Raw genomic sequence first — 16,524 nt, 5'->3', positions numbered from 1 at the left:
CTGGTATATAAATATAGATCAAACGGACAACAACATGCAATGTCTTTTATAGAGGTCAAAGAGTTACTACACGCTTGATAACATATCACTGTAGATAACTGGGTCAAACTATTCACTGTGTTCTAGTTTGGTCACTCATGTACGGGAAAAAACTCATTTACAAAAAACAGTCAGACGGGTCAAAGTGAACCACAAAGAAAGACAAACTAACACTAAAAACACAGATTCAAGAAGACATTAGCCGAACCGATATATAAAAAGGAAAACAATACTAATACAAAGTGAGCCACTAATAAAAGAGCAATCACAGCTGATGCACTTAAAACAAGAAGAACTTAGAATACATTAGAGCTTAGAGATATAGCAAAGCTGAAATAGGGGTGTGTAGGTGTCTGTGTTTGACACATACAGAAGGAGAGACAAAGTAAACAAACTGCTGTAGCTACAAGTCATGGGCAGACAGTGAGTTGTTAGCAGTGGTATTGAAGAGTAAGAAGATGACATCTGCAGATATGTTTACATGCTGTTTCATGTGCTGCAGTTGAGCAGCTAATTGGCTATCTAGCTGCTAACTGATGTTAGCGGTGAGTGTTTGTTTGGCAGCTCGTTCAACAACTTTGTTCTTTTAAATTACAGCTGAAGACTTTTATGTTTGTCGCTGCCTTTTATTAAACCAAATTTGAGGCTTAATATCTTACACTGCAGTGTAACTTTTATTCTCCTGTTTTATGTCTTATTTACTGTCTTATTTACTTTTCAGATCAATATTTTACACGTAAAACATTTGATCAATTTGTTATATATATGTTATAAATTAGACTATTCAACAGTATAATGTGTTGAAAGCATTAAAATGTTTTAGTGAAGAAAGCTGAAAGTACAGAGACTGACTGACAAACGTTTGTCTGCTCTGAACATGAACTCTGTACTTTGTGGTGTTTCAAGAGGAAAACTGCCTCAAATAAACTCTCATTTTAGTTTCACATTTTCTCCACAAGCTTTGAATGAGATCCTGAGATGAAGACAGAAGAAAACACTTTGCTCACTGTTGAAATAATAACTTTATTGATTATGTAAAGCTTCAGATTGTTCACACATCTGATCAGTAAAGTCTGTTAAATGACTCTTGTTCAATGATTTCATGTACAGATTCACTTCATCCACACAATCAGTTAGTTTAACCCAGAATGTACAAGAACATAATAAATGATTATTATCATGATAATTACAATTTGATTGTACATTTCTTTATGAACTTACAAAGTGATGAGAACAAAATATCAATGATGAAGGAAGTTCTGCTGTTTTCTCTGTTTAAGACGCTGAAGTGGAAGAGAAACAACAGCACACAAATACATCAATACAAACATGAAACTAACATTTAGAACAAAGAGAAGTTCACATTTTCATCTGAAGAAACGTCAGTGAAGGTTAAAAACATCATCATGAGCAGTGATAGCCTCCATGAATAAAAACACACAGGGAAAAGTGACATTTAAAGAAACTGAAAACATTAAAAGAACAACAAATGAAAAGAAAATAAGTGTTGACAATCCCAGTTTGATTGACAGCTGATCTCTGTGCAGTTCAGAAACACCACAGCAACGAGCTCTCAGAAACAATGGAGACAAAAACATGAAGAATTACAACAGAATCTGACACATGAAGTCTGAAATGACTTCTGTCTATTTGAGTTTACACAACTCAGCTGTGACTCCTTTATACAGCCAAAGTCCAGCATAGAGAGGCTGAGTGAATGTGGTCTGGACTCTGTGGAGGAGAGTCATGGTTTCAGAGACGCTGTAGAAGGACAGAATACCTGCTGTGCGATCCAGGTACACTCCTACTCTGGAGGAACCAGGACCTGAGACGTGAGTTTGGATGTTGTTGAACTTAAATTCATAACTGTTAATGTTACAATTTAACATCCAAGATTTGTCATTAAATCCAAATCGACATTCATTCGAGTTTCCTGCTCTGCTGATATTCTTGTATGCGACTGCTACACAAACTCCTCTCCCTCTCCACTCCACCTCCCAGTAACAACGTCCAGTCAGACTCTCTCTACTCAGGACCTGACTGCATACAGTGAATCTGTCTGGGTGACGAGAATAAGACTGTGGTCGACTCATGAATGTTGTTTTTTTGTTCCCCTCAGATAATGACAGATATGTGTTTGCTGTGTTTGGATCCAGTGTGATTTCACATGAATATTTTAAGAATCCAGCTCTGGTCTTGGGTTCTGCTTCTGACAGTAAAACGTCCACTTCAGTCACTGTCAGTGAGATATTTGTCCATTTCTCTCTCAGGATGTCCTGTAGTTGATCTCTGAGCTCTGACACAGCTGCTGTCACATCTTCAAAGTGTCTCAGAGGACGGATATCGATGCTGGATGAGTCTGTAGATGCACTGAGTTGTGACAGTGAGGGGTAGTTGTGGAGAAACTGGTTGTGATCCTCTGTGTGTGAGAGCTGCTTCAGTTCAGCATCTTTCCTCTTCAGCTCAGTGATCTCCTGCTCCAGCTTCTCCTGAAGCTCTTTGACTCGACTCACTTCAGTTTCCTGCTGGGATCTGATCTGCTGCTTCACATCAGAGCTTCTTTTCTGGATGAGACGGATCAGCTCAGTGAAGATCTTCTCACTGTCCTCCACTGCTTTATTAGCAGAGCGATTGACGGCCTTCACCTCCTGTTGAAGCAGCTTCACATCTTTCTCTCTGTCCTGGATTCTCTGCTGGATGTTTTGTCGACTCACCTCGAGCTCTCTCTGCCTCTCAGTCCTTTCTGCTGCAGCTGAGACTGTGTCGTGGCCTTTATGTTCATCCACAGAGCAGAGATAACAGATACTCTGCTGATCAGTGCGGCAGAACATCTTCATCACCTCATCATGACGAGAGCAGATGTTCTCCTGGAGCTTCTCCGAGGGGTCGACCAGTTTGTGTTTCTTTAATGGAGCTACATCATAATGAGGCTGCAGGTGTTTCTCACAGTAAGAGGCCAGACACACCAGACAGGACTTGAGGGCTTTCAGCTTCCTCCCAGTGCAGACATCACAGGCCACATCTTCAGGTCCAGCATAGCAGTGATCAGCAGGAGCAGCTTGGAGTCCAGTCTTCTTCAGCTGCTCCACTAAAGCTGCTAACATGGTGTTTTTCACCAGGACAGGCCTCTGTGTTATGGTCTGTCTGCACTGAGGGCAGCTGTAGATCTTCCTCTGATCCTCTTCATCCCAGAAGCCTTTAATACAGCTCATGCAGTAGCTGTGTCCACAGGGAATAGTCACCGGATCCTTCAGTAGATCCAGACAGATCGAACAAGAGAAGGTTTCCCGGTCCAGCTGATCTCCTTTCTGCGCCATTTCAGCTCTCAGTGGCAACGACTGTCTGAGGTTCACTTCCTGAGAAATGAAACACGTTTGAACTTTGATCTGGACAACACATGTTTCTGCAATAAATGGAGCCTGACAGCTCTTGTGCTACATGACATGTTGGTTACACCTATCTTCAAACTGTAGATCTGAAGGGGAGGGAACAAGGAAATATGAGCACAGAGTGGAGCTTGTTGTGTTTGAGATCAGGAAGAAGAGGGAGGGCTTATCAAGCGCTGTTTCATTCCAGGTAGAGGAGCAGTTTTAAAGGGATACTGGCTGCTTTTCATTTGGCTAACGTGGCTCCTCGCTTTTCTGACTCACATCTCAGCTCCTCCCAGCGAGAACGGAGGAATTTAATTCACCAAAAGGGACGTCCTCACTCACTCTTATATTATTATCATGTATATTGAGCCTATCATCTATACCTGTACCTACTGTATATATTTATACTATACTATAGTTCACACATCATGGCTGCAGCTGTTATGTGGAGCGGAGTAGGTGGATCCAGATGCAAGAGACCGTAGGCAGAGTGAGGCTGAAGAATAACTGAAGAATAACTTCTTTAAACCATCCCAGAACTCGTATGAATACAACTTAAATAAGTGCACAAATCACAACGAGCACACAAAGCAAAATAAACTCCAGCATTATAGCTGTTGACAAAACCATGAATAAATCAGTCTGTAAAACAGAGTGGCTGTATATTAAGGCTGCATGAAACAACATAAATTGAATGAAAAGAAAAATGCAGCTCTGACTAACATAGCTAGTGTTTCGTTCACTTTAGCATTTAGTTCCTATGAGAGTCGATGTAGCCAGCAACAGTATCTCAAGTAGTCCTTAAATATAATCTGCAACCTCTCTTATCTGTCCTTCTTCCCACTCAGTCCAGTCTTAAACAGGCAGAAAAGCCTGATGGCAACTGCTGGAGTGGTGGAGGGACACAGAGCCAGACTGGGACAGAACCATAACAGCAGCTGTTGTACTACTGGACTTCTTTTATACAATTCACTTACACAATCTAAGGTATTGAAAGGTATAAATTGCATATAGTTTGTTTAACATCACCACTCTAATTTCTCTAATCTCTTTCTTTAATTTCATTTATTTTTTCAAGCTTAACTGTATTACAGTACATTTACAGCAACATGTTGCTATTACAACCTTTACTCCAGCTACTGAGCAAAAATTGAATAAAACAGATCAAACAGAAAACTAAAAACTTTACAGTGCAGTGAGAGATATGAATAAATGTCCCCAAATGTAACATCCTAAAAGAATAATACTACAAATTTTCAGAAATTTGACACTCTTCGTGACCCTCATTTCAGTCAACTGTTGTTAAAATCAAGTTTGACTGGTATATACATATAGAAACAACAAATGGACAACAACATGCAATGTCTTTATATGAGTCAAACAGTGTCTGTAAACAAGGATACCAGTAGTACAAAGGTGTGCAAGAGTGCAAATAATGAATTATTTTATATACATATGGTAAGTGTCCGCTTACAACTACAGTGTGTTATAAACCATTTATTACCTGTTTATTTACTGCTTATAACATATGTAAGCATTAACAAATTGTGCACATAAAATACCTCCATTTCTGCCTTTTCCTTTTGGTTGAATGATTATGAAATAGTTTATTTGTGCTTACGGCAATAGTGGAAGAAGTACTCAGATCCTTTACTTAAGTAAAGGTATCAATACCACAATGTAAAATTACTTCATTACAAGTAAAGTCTGGATTTAAAAAAACCTACTTAAGTAAAAGTACATAAGTATTACCAGGTAAATTAAATTAAAGTACTTACAGACATACAATGCAAGATTTGTCGGTTGCTTGTTTCACAGCAGTTAGCCTACATACTAAAGCACAAATAAAGAAGCCCACACCTCCACACAACCCTGCAGGAAGGTGCCGCATTGCCGGACTTTGTGTGAATGCAGAGTTTCATCCTGTCTGCTGTGGCCTCTCTGCTCTGCGTGTGTGTAGCTCAGCCCCGCCCTCGGTCAACAGACACACAGACCTGCAGCTCTTTATACATCCATGACATAGAGACAGAGAGCAGAGCGGAGCAGAGAAAAGAGACGGAGACAGTCATGTAACCTGGTCGATACGCTATGAGTCCTAACCGACATGCATTTTGGCAAAGTCCATTCTGTTTTTTTGTGTCTCCCTCTTAAAAGTTGGGTCTTCCTGGGTCTTCTACCGTCATTCAGACAGCGAACGGACAGCGCAACTTGAAACTATTCTCCTTGAACTTGAATATCAGCTTGGATCTGTATTGAAGTTTTTCTTGGTTCTTTCTCAATCATTCAATCCTTCTGTTCAATCTCTGGCCAATTTTCCTCTTGCCACCACATCCAGAGATGTTGGCTACAGTTCCATGGGCCTTAAACTTCTTAATAATATTGGCAACAGTGGTCACAAGAACATCAGGCTTTTTGGAGATAGTTTTGTAACCTTTACGTTGACCATGCTTGGCTGTTACCTTTTTTCTAATATCTTCAGACCACTCTCTAGTTTTCCTTCTGTTTTCCATGTTCAATGTGATGCACACAGCGGCACAAAACAGCAGAGTGAGTAATTTTCTCCTTTTAAACTGGCTGCATGAGTGATTATAAGACTGAAAACACCTGTGATACTAATTAAAACACAATAGTCTGCTTAAACTATCACTACCAATCAGTTATTTCTAACAAATTCTAAAGGGTACCAATAATTTTGTTGAACATAGACATAGACATAGATTGAAACATAGACATGCTTAAAATATTTTTTAATTTCAACACTGTTCAGTATGAATGGTGCATTATTTTAATAAAATGCAAGGGTACCAATACTTCTGTCCACGTCTGTGTATGTGCACATCATGTTAATATGTGCCATTTACCGGCTGTAGACATTTTCATTCATTATTTCATATTTTATAAAAGCACATGTAGGCTTCTCCTCAGGTACACCTGCACACAGTTTTTCAGGTACTTGGCTGGTGGGTTGTTCATGCATCTTGGAGAAGGGTTAATACCTTTTACAGGCACTTTTCTACTGTGGTAGGTAAAGTATCAGAAATGCTCCAACCCTGCAGCAGGAACCTGAGGATAAAGTCATGGCTGCAGTCAGCTTCCACTGTGTAGTTTTTCCTGTTGATCCTCAGATATCAACGCGTGAGGTCACATTACTACACGCTTGATAACATATCACTGTAGATAACTGTGTCAAAACTATTCACTGTGTTCTAGTTTTGTCACCCATGTATGGGAAAAAACTCATTTACAAAAAAAACCAGGCAGGTGAAAGTGAACCACAACTGTTGTTAGTGGTGAATGTTTGGTGACTTGTTCAACAAGCTAAGCTGCAGCACAAGACGCGTGTTCATGTTTGTAAGTTAGATAAGAAGGAGACAAAGCTAATGTGGTTTGCTGTTCAGAGTCTGTGGCTCTTGTGTTGTGGAGCAGGATGCTATCAGGCTCAGTGTGACCGTCTGCTCTAGTGATGATACAATGACATGATATCGCTTTATGCAAAGATTTAATTTGCTGTATCGAAATAAGGATTCCAGCTACATAAGCGTAAGAACAGTATTTAATGGAAATAATGTAAAGGGGGACACCATCATGAAATCAAAGAATTTAAAATATAAATTTCTCCCCTTTGCTTTTTTTCTCAGAACACAGGACAAGTGATTTACAGAGCAGATATGTTGCTGTAGTAGACAAACAATTGCTGTTTAATTTCAGTTGGACTTTAAAGACCTTGCAGTTATATTGTAAAGTATGTAGTATTGCAATTTACGCACTGTCCTCATTATAAGGTACCATTCTGAGAAGTAAGCCAGCCTGAATGATCAGGCTTCTGGAAAGGAGTCTCGTAGAGAGGGCAACCCTCTTTAAGGTTCCAAATCCAATTCTTTACCTCCAGATCTGATTTTTTCATATCAGATCTGGATCACTTACATATGTGGTCCTATCTGATTTATATCTGGTCTCTGGCTATGCGACCGCTGTCAGAATGGTCAGATCAGACTCTATGTGGTTTTCTTAATGTCTCATTTCTCTGCATTTATTGCCTGTTGCCATCATTCAGTTTCGGCACCTCACGAATCTGTAAAAATTAATATGGAGGAGAGCAACAACAGTGACGGAGGTCAATGGAAAGGTGAGGAAGTTTCACATTTGTTGGACATTTATGGAGAAGCTGCTATTCAAGCTACACTGGAAGGAACTTATCATAACCGTATGCTGGCACAGCCACATCATCCATGTTTATGATTTAACGTTATTCTTGAACGCATGCGGGTCACATGTTGGTTAAATCTGAGCATGTGTTGCAGTTTAGGACCTCAACAGTATTCACACCGGAGCCGGATACATGCTACTGACGAACATGAATCTGGACCAACAACACAAAAAGATCAGATCTGACTAAAAAATCTGAATTGAGCATTAAGGCCTGTGATGAGAACAAAGCCTATGATACAAGATGTGAGAATGATGAATATAATTTCTGTCATTTTTCTTTTAACCTCTGACGACAAAATGTACTTTCCGTTAGCTGAACCTGACGATCTAAAACTGTGCACACATGCCGGCTGTTCTGAGGAAAACATCACAAATTGTTCACATGATCATCTAATGGCAACATTTATTTATATTGTGTAGAGAAAAACAAGCACACAGATACAATACCAGAAAGAAAAGTCACCACAGTTTATCAGTATAATTTGTGGCTCCACTTCTATCATACAAACAGACAGATTTTGTGGTGTTTTTTTTACACAGATCTGTTGGCGTTGGCTTCATTCTGGCCTGTTTCTAAACATCCAGAGGACACTGAGCGTGTCAGCAGCGAGGTTTCTCGTTCTCAGTGCCGGTCTTGGTGATGAAGAGTCTTTTGAGGAAGAGGAGCTGCAGGTACCCGGAGGTGACGATGAGGAGGCTGAGGGCCACCGACCACCAGGTGACGTACTGCGAGTTGGACTGCAGCAGGAAGAAGTCGGCGCTCTTCATCATGCGGTCGAAGGCGTAGTGGCGGATCGTGTGGAAAACGTAGAGCTCCACCTTGTGAGTCGAATCCTGCAACATCAGAACAGACACATCCAATAAAATACTACAAACCTTAATTCTGTTACTGTCATAACTATTACAAATACTACTACCACCATTACTACTCACACTCATTACTGCTACTGGCCTTTCTTTAACCTAATAACACAAAAAATAGAGGTACCTTTACTATCATTATTATTTATTATTATTGCAAATTGAGCCCAAATACATCAGTATTGTAAATTTATCTACAGATTTGATCAGATATATTGTTATCTGTGTCTCCATTCAAGTTAATTGTTCAACTGTTCAATGTCCTGCTCGCTACATATTTTGGTCACAAATTTAAGATTAAAATGTTTTAAATATTTAAGCACATGTATTATGTATGTGAATATATATGTTTTGTTTTGTTTTTTAACTTTTACTTACTTTTGATTTACATAATCATGTAAATCACATGAAATTCTATTTTTCTTCCCATAGAGCCCAGGAAGTATAGTTGTTGTGAATGTAACAGTTAACGGGGATCCAAATAAATAAACAAACACATTTTAAGAACCAGATTTAAGCTATCTTTATCAATATTTATGTATTTATGTAAAAATATATCGACCAATATAAAAAACAATGGGCCAATATATTAAATAAACATTGAAATATCGACATGGACCTAAAAGAAATCCTGTATTGTTTGTGCTCTAATTGCAACACAACCCATACTGCTAGCACTGTAATTACTTTTATATGCACAGTACTTCTAATAAAAACACTACTACTACTATGATTACTATCACATCTACTATCACAACAACACCATCATCAGAAACTTCTATTACTGCTATTACTATTAAAACAATCACTACTACCACTTTTACCAAAACTAAAACTATAATTTCTCAATTAAACAAAGATAAAACTGAAGTCATTGTTTTTGGAGTCAAGGAAGAGCAATTAAAAATCAACACTCAGCTTCAGTTGATAATGTTAAAAACCACAAACCAAGCCAGAAATCTTGGTGTAGTCATGAACTCAGACCTGAATTTCAACAGCTACATTAAGACACTTACAAAGTCAAATATTTAAAAAAAAAACACTAAGTATATTTATTAAATTACTGTACTTGAGTATTTCCATGTGATGCTACTTTATACTTCCACTACATTTCAGAGGGAAATATTATACTTTCTACTCCACTACATTTATTTGACAGCTTTAATTAACTATCAGATCAATATTTTACACATAAAACATTTGATCAATTTGTTATATATATATGTTATAAATTAGACTATTCAACAGTATAATGTGTTGAAAGCATTAAAATGTTTTAGTGAAGAAAGCTGAAAGTACAGAGACTGACTGACAAACGTTTGTCTGCTCTGAACATGAACTCTGTACTTTGTGGTGTTTCAGGAGGAAAACTGCCTCAAATAAACTCTCATTTTAGTTTCACATTTTCTCCACAAGCTTTGAATGAGATCCTGAGATGAAGACAGAAGAAAACACTTTGCTCACTGTTGAAATAATAACTTTATTGATTATGTAAAGCTTCAGATTGTTCACACATCTGATCAGTAAAGTCTGTTAAATGACTCTTGTTCAATGATTTCATGTACAGATTCACTTCATCCACACAATCAGTTAGTTTAACCCAGAATGTACAAGAACATAATAAATGATTATTATCATGATAATTACAGTTTGATTGTACATTTCTTTATGAATTTACAAAGTGATGAGAACAAAATATCTATGATGAAGGAAGTTCTGCTGTTTTCTCTGTTTAAGACGCTGAAGTGGAAGAGAAACAACAGCACACAAATACATCAATACAAACATGAAACTAACATTTAGAACAAAGAGAAGTTCACATTTTCATCTGAAGAAACGTCAGTGAAGGTTAAAAACATCGTCATGAGCAGTGATAGCCTCCATGGATAAAAACACACAGCAAAAAGTCACATTTAAAGAAACTGAAAACATTAAAAGAACAACAAATGAAAATAGAAAATAAGTGTTGACAATCCCAGTTTGATTGACAGCTGATCTCTGTGCAGTTCAGAAACACCACAGCAATGAGCTCTCAGAAACAATGGAGACAAAAACATGAAGAATTACAACAGAATCTGACACATGAAGTCTGAAATGACTTCTGTCTATTTGACTTTACACAACTCAGCTGTGGCTCCAGAGAAATAAAGATAAAGTCCAGCATAGAGAGGCTGAGTGAATGTGGTCTGGACTCTGTGGAGGAGAGTCATGGTTTCAGAGACGCTGTAGAAGGACAGAATACCTGCTCTGTGATCCAGGTACACTCCTACTCTGGAGGAACGACGACCTGAGACGGGAGTTTTGATGTTGTTGAACCAAAATGTATAACTGTCAGTGTTACAATCTAACATCCAAGATTTGTCATTAAATCCAAATCCACATTCATTTGAGTCTCCTGCTCTGCTGATATTCTTGTATGCGACTGCTACACAAACTCCATCCCCTCTCCACTCCACCTCCCAGTAACAACGTCCAATCAGACTCTCTCTACTCAGGACCTGATGCCACCATCCAATGAATCTGTCTGGGTGATGAGAAGACTGTGGTCGACTCATGAATGTTGCTTTTCTGTTCCCCTCAGATAATAACAGATATGTGTTTGCTGTGTTTGGATCCAGTGTGATTTCACATAAATATTTTAAGAATCCAGCTCTGGTTTTGGGTTCTGCTTCTGACAGTAAAACGTCCACTTCAGTCACTGTCAGTGAGATGTTTGTCCATTTCTCCTTCAGGATGTCCTGTAGTTGATCTCTGAGCTCTGACACAGCTGCTGTCACATCCTCAAAGTATCTCAGAGGACGGATATTGATGCTGGGTGAGTCTGTAGATGCACTGAGTTGTGACAGTGAGGGGTAGTTGTGTAGAAACTGGATGTGATCCTCTGTGTGTGACAGCTGCTTCAGTTCAGCGTCTTTCCTCTTCAGCTCAGTGATCTCCTGCTCCAGCTTCTCCTGAAGCTCTTTGACTCGACTCACTTCAGTTTCCTGCTGGGATCTGATCTGCTGCTTCACATCAGAGCTTCTTTTCTGGATGAGACTGATCAGCTCAGTGAAGATCTTCTCACTGTCCTCCACTGCTTTATCAGCAGAGCGATTGACGGCCTTCACCTCCTGTTGAAGCAGCTTCACATCTTTCTCTCTGTCCTGGATTCTCTGCTGGATGTTTTGTCGACTCACCTCGAGCTCTCTCTGCCTCTCAGTCCTTTCTGCTGCAGCTGAGACTGTGTCGTGGCCTTTATGTTCCTCCATAGAGCAGAGATAACAGATACTCTGCTGATCAGTACGGCAGAACATCTTCATCACCTCATTATGACGAGAGCAGATGTTCTCCTGGAGCTTCTCTGAGGGCTCAACCAGCTTGTGTTTCTTTAGTGGAGCTGCATCATAATGAGGCTGCAGGTGTTTCTCACAGTAAGAGGCCAGACACACCAGACAGGACTTGAGGGCTTTCAGCTTCCTCCCAGTGCAGACATCACAGGCCACATCTTCAGGTCCAGCATAGCAGTGATCAACAGGAGCAGCTTGGAGTCCAGTCTTCTTCAGCTGCTCCACTAAAGCTGCTAACATGGTGTTTTTCATCAGGACAGGCCTCTGTGTTATGGTCTGTCTGCACTGAGGGCAGCTGTAGATCTTCCTATGATCCTCTTCATCCCAGGAGCCTTTAATACAGCTCATGCAGTAGCTGTGTCCACAGGGAATAGTCACCGGATCCTTCAGTAGATCCTGACAGATGGAACAAGAGAAGGTTTCTCGGTCTAGCTGAACTCCTTTCTGCGCCATCTCAGCTCTCAGTGGCAACGACTGTTTGAGGTTCACTTCCTGAGGAAGTGAAACAAGTTTGACCTCTGATCTGAACAACATGTGTTTCTGCAATAAATGGAGCCTGACAGCTCTTGTGCTACATCACATGTTGGTTACACCCATCTTCAAACTGTAGATCTGAAGGGGAGGGAATGAGGAAATATGAGCACAGAGAGGAGCTTGTTGTGTTTGAGAGCAGGAAGAAGAGGGAGGGCTTATCAAGTGCTGATTCATTTCAGGTAGAGGAGCAGTTTTAAAAGGATACTAGCTGCTTTTCATTTGGCTAACATGGCCATAAAACAGTAGTCCTCACCTAAGGGCGAAGACCCTATTGTTTTTTGTGTATTTGTTTGTTTGTTTCTTTCTTTCTCTTTCTTTATTATTACGCCACTTAAACCCTAAATTTGACCCCCTAAACATGCTCAAAAACTCACCAAATTTGACACGCACATCGGGTCTCATGAAAAATTTGATAAAATGTAAAAATTATCCCCTAAAGTGCCAAAATGTGCTCTCTAGCGCCACCTATGTAACTAAAATGGCCGCCATGGCCCGTAGGAATGTCATAGAGAGATCAAACCAAAACTCAATTATTAGTCTCATCAAGACCTACAAATCATACACTGACACCCCTGACCTAAATCCAACAGGAAGTCCGCAATTAGCCTTTCAAAATAAGACTTTGCCCCAATTTTGCCCCGAACAAATGTTATCTCCTCTGAGGTTGTTTATGGAATTGGCTTCAAACGTTAATAGGTGACTTATGACACTATGCTGAAAAAAGTTATAATGTAAACTTTGTAATAACTCGAACGGTTTGGATTTTATAAGCCCTGAAAATTGCAGTACCACATCACCCTTACAATGTAAAACAATAGGGAGGCAATCTATGGGCATGAACTTTGTGTCAAACAGAGGCTTCTGATGTCTAAACTATAAGTCTCACCACTTTCAAACCTGTATCAATGGATTCGCAACGAAATTTCCTACTAAAAAATATGATTTTTAATGTAAGATTTGGCCAAAGTCATGGGATTAATGAGGAGATTTCACAAGAAGTGTACTCTAAAATCCTCCTCCCCAACTGCTCCTGGTGATGTCACTCCCTCAGTGCTGTGAAACATTCCGCAATACACACTCATTATAAAATCACAGGAGGAGCGAGAAAAGACTTTAAAACTCACACTCTAATATCTCAAACATAATAAAAGATAGAGAAAACATGTAAATTCAAGATTTGTAGGTCAAAGTCTCGTGACTCATTTAAAATTCAAATGAAGTCTGTATCTAAAACTATGTGGAAGCAGTAAATGTTCAAAAAGGTGTGGGTTCGCTCACACTCTCCATTCAAATATATGAGTATTTTTCTGTGTCCAGCTGCAGTTACTTATTGTTTCTACACACCTGACAGTACTCATTTCAATCAAACTTTGACCAGGTCATGTGGGTTAAAAGTCTTTACTTTTCTAAAAATAGACTTGATGAAAATTAGGAAATTAATTTGTTTTACACACAAACTCATCAAGAGCTTTCAATTTACTAATTGAAATTCAAGTGAATGGGCCCAAAACTTGCATGATTTTGATGACACAGGTGTGAACAAGACAGACATGTCTCACCCGGTCTCACCCTGCAGAAAATTCTCATCCTGTCAATCAAACTTTCAAAATAAAAGCATACCACACTTGTAAGAAATATCCCTCATTTTTGAAAAGCAAAATGATCTGATCCCGATGGGCCAGAGTGCAAGGTCCCGACCAACGCTGCTTGCAGCTTTAATTTTTGCTTATTATTGCTGAATAGTGTGTGTATTTTACATATACTGCACATATATATGACATTATATTCTTCTACTACTGTACTTATATTATTATCATGTATATCTCTACACTTGATGGACTGAATGTAGAAAAAAAAAAAAACTACAAAAAACAAAACAAAACAAAACAAAAACTGCCTCTATGCACTCTATGCATTGCCTCTGTGCACTGCCTTTTGGCACCTATGTCCTAACGGACTCAAGCTTAAGCTTTATAGCACTTACGTGTTGTTGCCTCCTTACTAGATCCCTGCTTGTGCTGTATCAGCTCTCAGATGTATGTCGCTTTGGATAAAAGTGTCTGCTAAATGAAATTGTAAAATTGTAAAATATTGTGCCTATTAACTATACCCAGCTACTGTATGTACTACAAAGTAGAGCAGAACAAAGGATCCAACAAAACTGAACTGGAAAACAACAAGGAACAGGTGGCAAGACACAAGGGCAGGCTGGGAGCTGATTGGCTGGGGAAGACACAGGGAGCGGAGCAGGACTAACGAGACCAATGCAGGACAGGTGTGGAGCACAGGGACACAGAGGGGAAACACAGAAGGGAAACACAAGAAACCCAGAAAACACAATATAACCATGCACAAACCATCCCAGAACTCACATGAACACAACTTAAATAAGTGCACAAGTCACAATGAGCACACAAAGCAAAATAAACTTCAGCATTATTGCTGCTGACAAAAACATGAATAAATCAGTCTGTAAAGCAGAGTGGCTGCATATTAAGGCTGCATGAAACAACATAAATTGACTAAAAATAAATTGCAGCTCTGAATAACATAACCAGTGTTTCAGTTCACTTTAGCATTTAGTTCCTATGAGAGTCGATGTAGCCAGCAACAGTATCTCAAGTGGTCCTTAAATATAATCTGCAACCTCTCTTATCTGTCCTTAAACAGGCAGAAAAGCCTGGTGGCAACTGTCGGACTGGTGGAGGGACACAGAGCCAGACTGGGCTAGAACCATAACAATCTAAGGTACTGAAAGGTATAAATTGCATGTAATTTGTTTAATATCACCTCTCTAATTTCTTTAATCTCTTATCTTTTGAAATGTGTGAGTTTCTGTGTGTGTGTTTGTGTGTGTGTGTGTGTGTGTGTGTGTGTGTGTGTGTGTATGTGTGTACCTCTATGATGCTCAGAGTGTTGTTCAGGTCTTTGCTGGCTTCCTCTTTCTTCTTCTTCTCTTCCTCCTTGCTCTTGGCGGGGTCTTGGTAGCCGTCGTAGTAAACGCCAAAGCTGAGGAAGACCTGCATGGTGCCGAAGTGGTTGTGGAAGTTGTTGAAACACATCTGATAGAAACCTGGACGGACACACAACGAATGACACAGAACATACAGAGAGAATATATTATATCATAGAGATGAAACTCTGTCACTGCAGCAACAAATTGGAATGTGCAACAAAAATTTAAAAAATACATTGATTATACAAAAAAGGATATTAGGCAAGGAATGCAAGACTATTTGTACAGCATGGCAATTCAACATCCTGTACACAAGCCATAACATAATAAACACAAAGCAGTATTAAATGACACAAAAAGGATTTTTAAAGAATTTAATAAAAAAGAAGACGAACGAGCAAAAATTTAATAAAACTGATCGGACAGAAGGCTAAAAATTTACAGTGCAGTGAGAGATATGAATAAATGGTCCCAGATTTAACATCCTAAAAGAATAATTCTACAAATTTTCAGAAATTTGACACTCTTCTTGAGCCTCATTTCAGTTAAGAGTTGTAAACATTCACTGCTTCTTTCTTTAAGTGGAAAACTGAAGGTAATTTAGCCACATTTTCTGTTTTGTTTTTTTAGGTTTATTTTCACACTTTTATGGACAAAGAGCTACTCCAGCTGATGTCACCAAACCAGTCATCTCAGGAGAAAAAAAGTACTTGTCAAATACCAGACTAGTCCACAGACTTCAAATGTTTTGATACATTTCATTAGCAAAGAAGGTGTTGAAACAGCACAGACATTTTGTTTTCTTCAGTGTGCTACAGCGGAACCATTAAAATCACTGCAGTGCTTCATTATTATACTTTACAGGTGATACAAGTTACATGACTCTTAAAAAAGATAAAATAATAATAAAAATAATAATTGATAATAACCAAAGCAGCAGATGCCAAGACATCCTGACCTTTAGTCCATAGTTTGGGTCAAATGGCCAAAAAACTGTATCCTACATTTCCCATAATGCAACTGGATACCATATTCCCTTGCCTGTCTGCATCTTCCAAACTCCACATTCCCAGTTATTAACATGGGCTTTCTGTTATAAATTTGTAGGCTCTAAGCCCACTCTGAGATAACCCTGATGAAATCACTCTTACATCATCAGGATTATTTTCAGGGTTATCTAATCAGGGTTATTTAATGCATAATCCTGAATAATTGCCAACAATACTAG

General features: G+C 39.0%; 2 protein-coding genes across 2 annotated transcripts; both read right to left on the bottom strand.

Annotated features, from left to right (window-relative positions):
* Positions 1 to 1,654: 1,654 nt before the first annotated feature.
* Positions 1,655 to 12,389, bottom strand: LOC121897278. The gene is made up of 4 exons (XM_042411672.1): positions 10,595 to 12,389; positions 8,296 to 8,453; positions 7,737 to 7,770; positions 1,655 to 3,395 (listed from the first exon to the last, which is right to left on the bottom strand). Exons 1-4 carry the CDS (start codon positions 12,338 to 12,340, stop codon positions 1,686 to 1,688), a joined length of 3,648 nt encoding a protein of 1,215 aa, XP_042267606.1. The 5' UTR covers positions 12,341 to 12,389; the 3' UTR covers positions 1,655 to 1,685.
* On the bottom strand, positions 8,009 to 14,605 carry LOC121896701 (transmembrane emp24 domain-containing protein 6-like). The gene is made up of 3 exons (XM_042410626.1): positions 14,325 to 14,605; positions 8,553 to 8,582; positions 8,009 to 8,453 (listed from the first exon to the last, which is right to left on the bottom strand). Exons 2-3 carry the CDS (start codon positions 8,556 to 8,558, stop codon positions 8,220 to 8,222), a joined length of 240 nt encoding a protein of 79 aa, XP_042266560.1. The 5' UTR covers positions 8,559 to 8,582; positions 14,325 to 14,605; the 3' UTR covers positions 8,009 to 8,219.
* Between the last annotated feature and the right edge of the window lie 1,919 nt (positions 14,606 to 16,524).

Source organism: Thunnus maccoyii, chromosome 5 (genome assembly GCF_910596095.1).
Source record: "Thunnus maccoyii chromosome 5, fThuMac1.1, whole genome shotgun sequence".
Lineage (NCBI taxonomy): Eukaryota > Metazoa > Chordata > Actinopteri > Scombriformes > Scombridae > Thunnus > Thunnus maccoyii.
This window is presented reverse-complemented; position numbering and strand designations above follow the sequence as displayed.

Excerpts from the sequence above, each read along its gene's own strand:
- LOC121897278 (XM_042411672.1), bottom strand. The coding sequence starts at position 12,340 with ATGTTGTTCAGATCAGAGGTCAAACTTGTTTCACTTCCTCAGGAAGTG. Across the intron at positions 8,454-10,594 it reads CCACAGCTGAGTTGTGTAAA|GATTCGACTCACAAGGTGGA; the intron begins GTCAAATAGACA and ends CTGATGTTGCAG. Across the intron at positions 3,396-7,736 it reads GTAGCATGTATCCGGCTCCG|GAAGTGAACCTCAGACAGTC; the intron begins GTGTGAATACTG and ends TTCATTTCTCAG.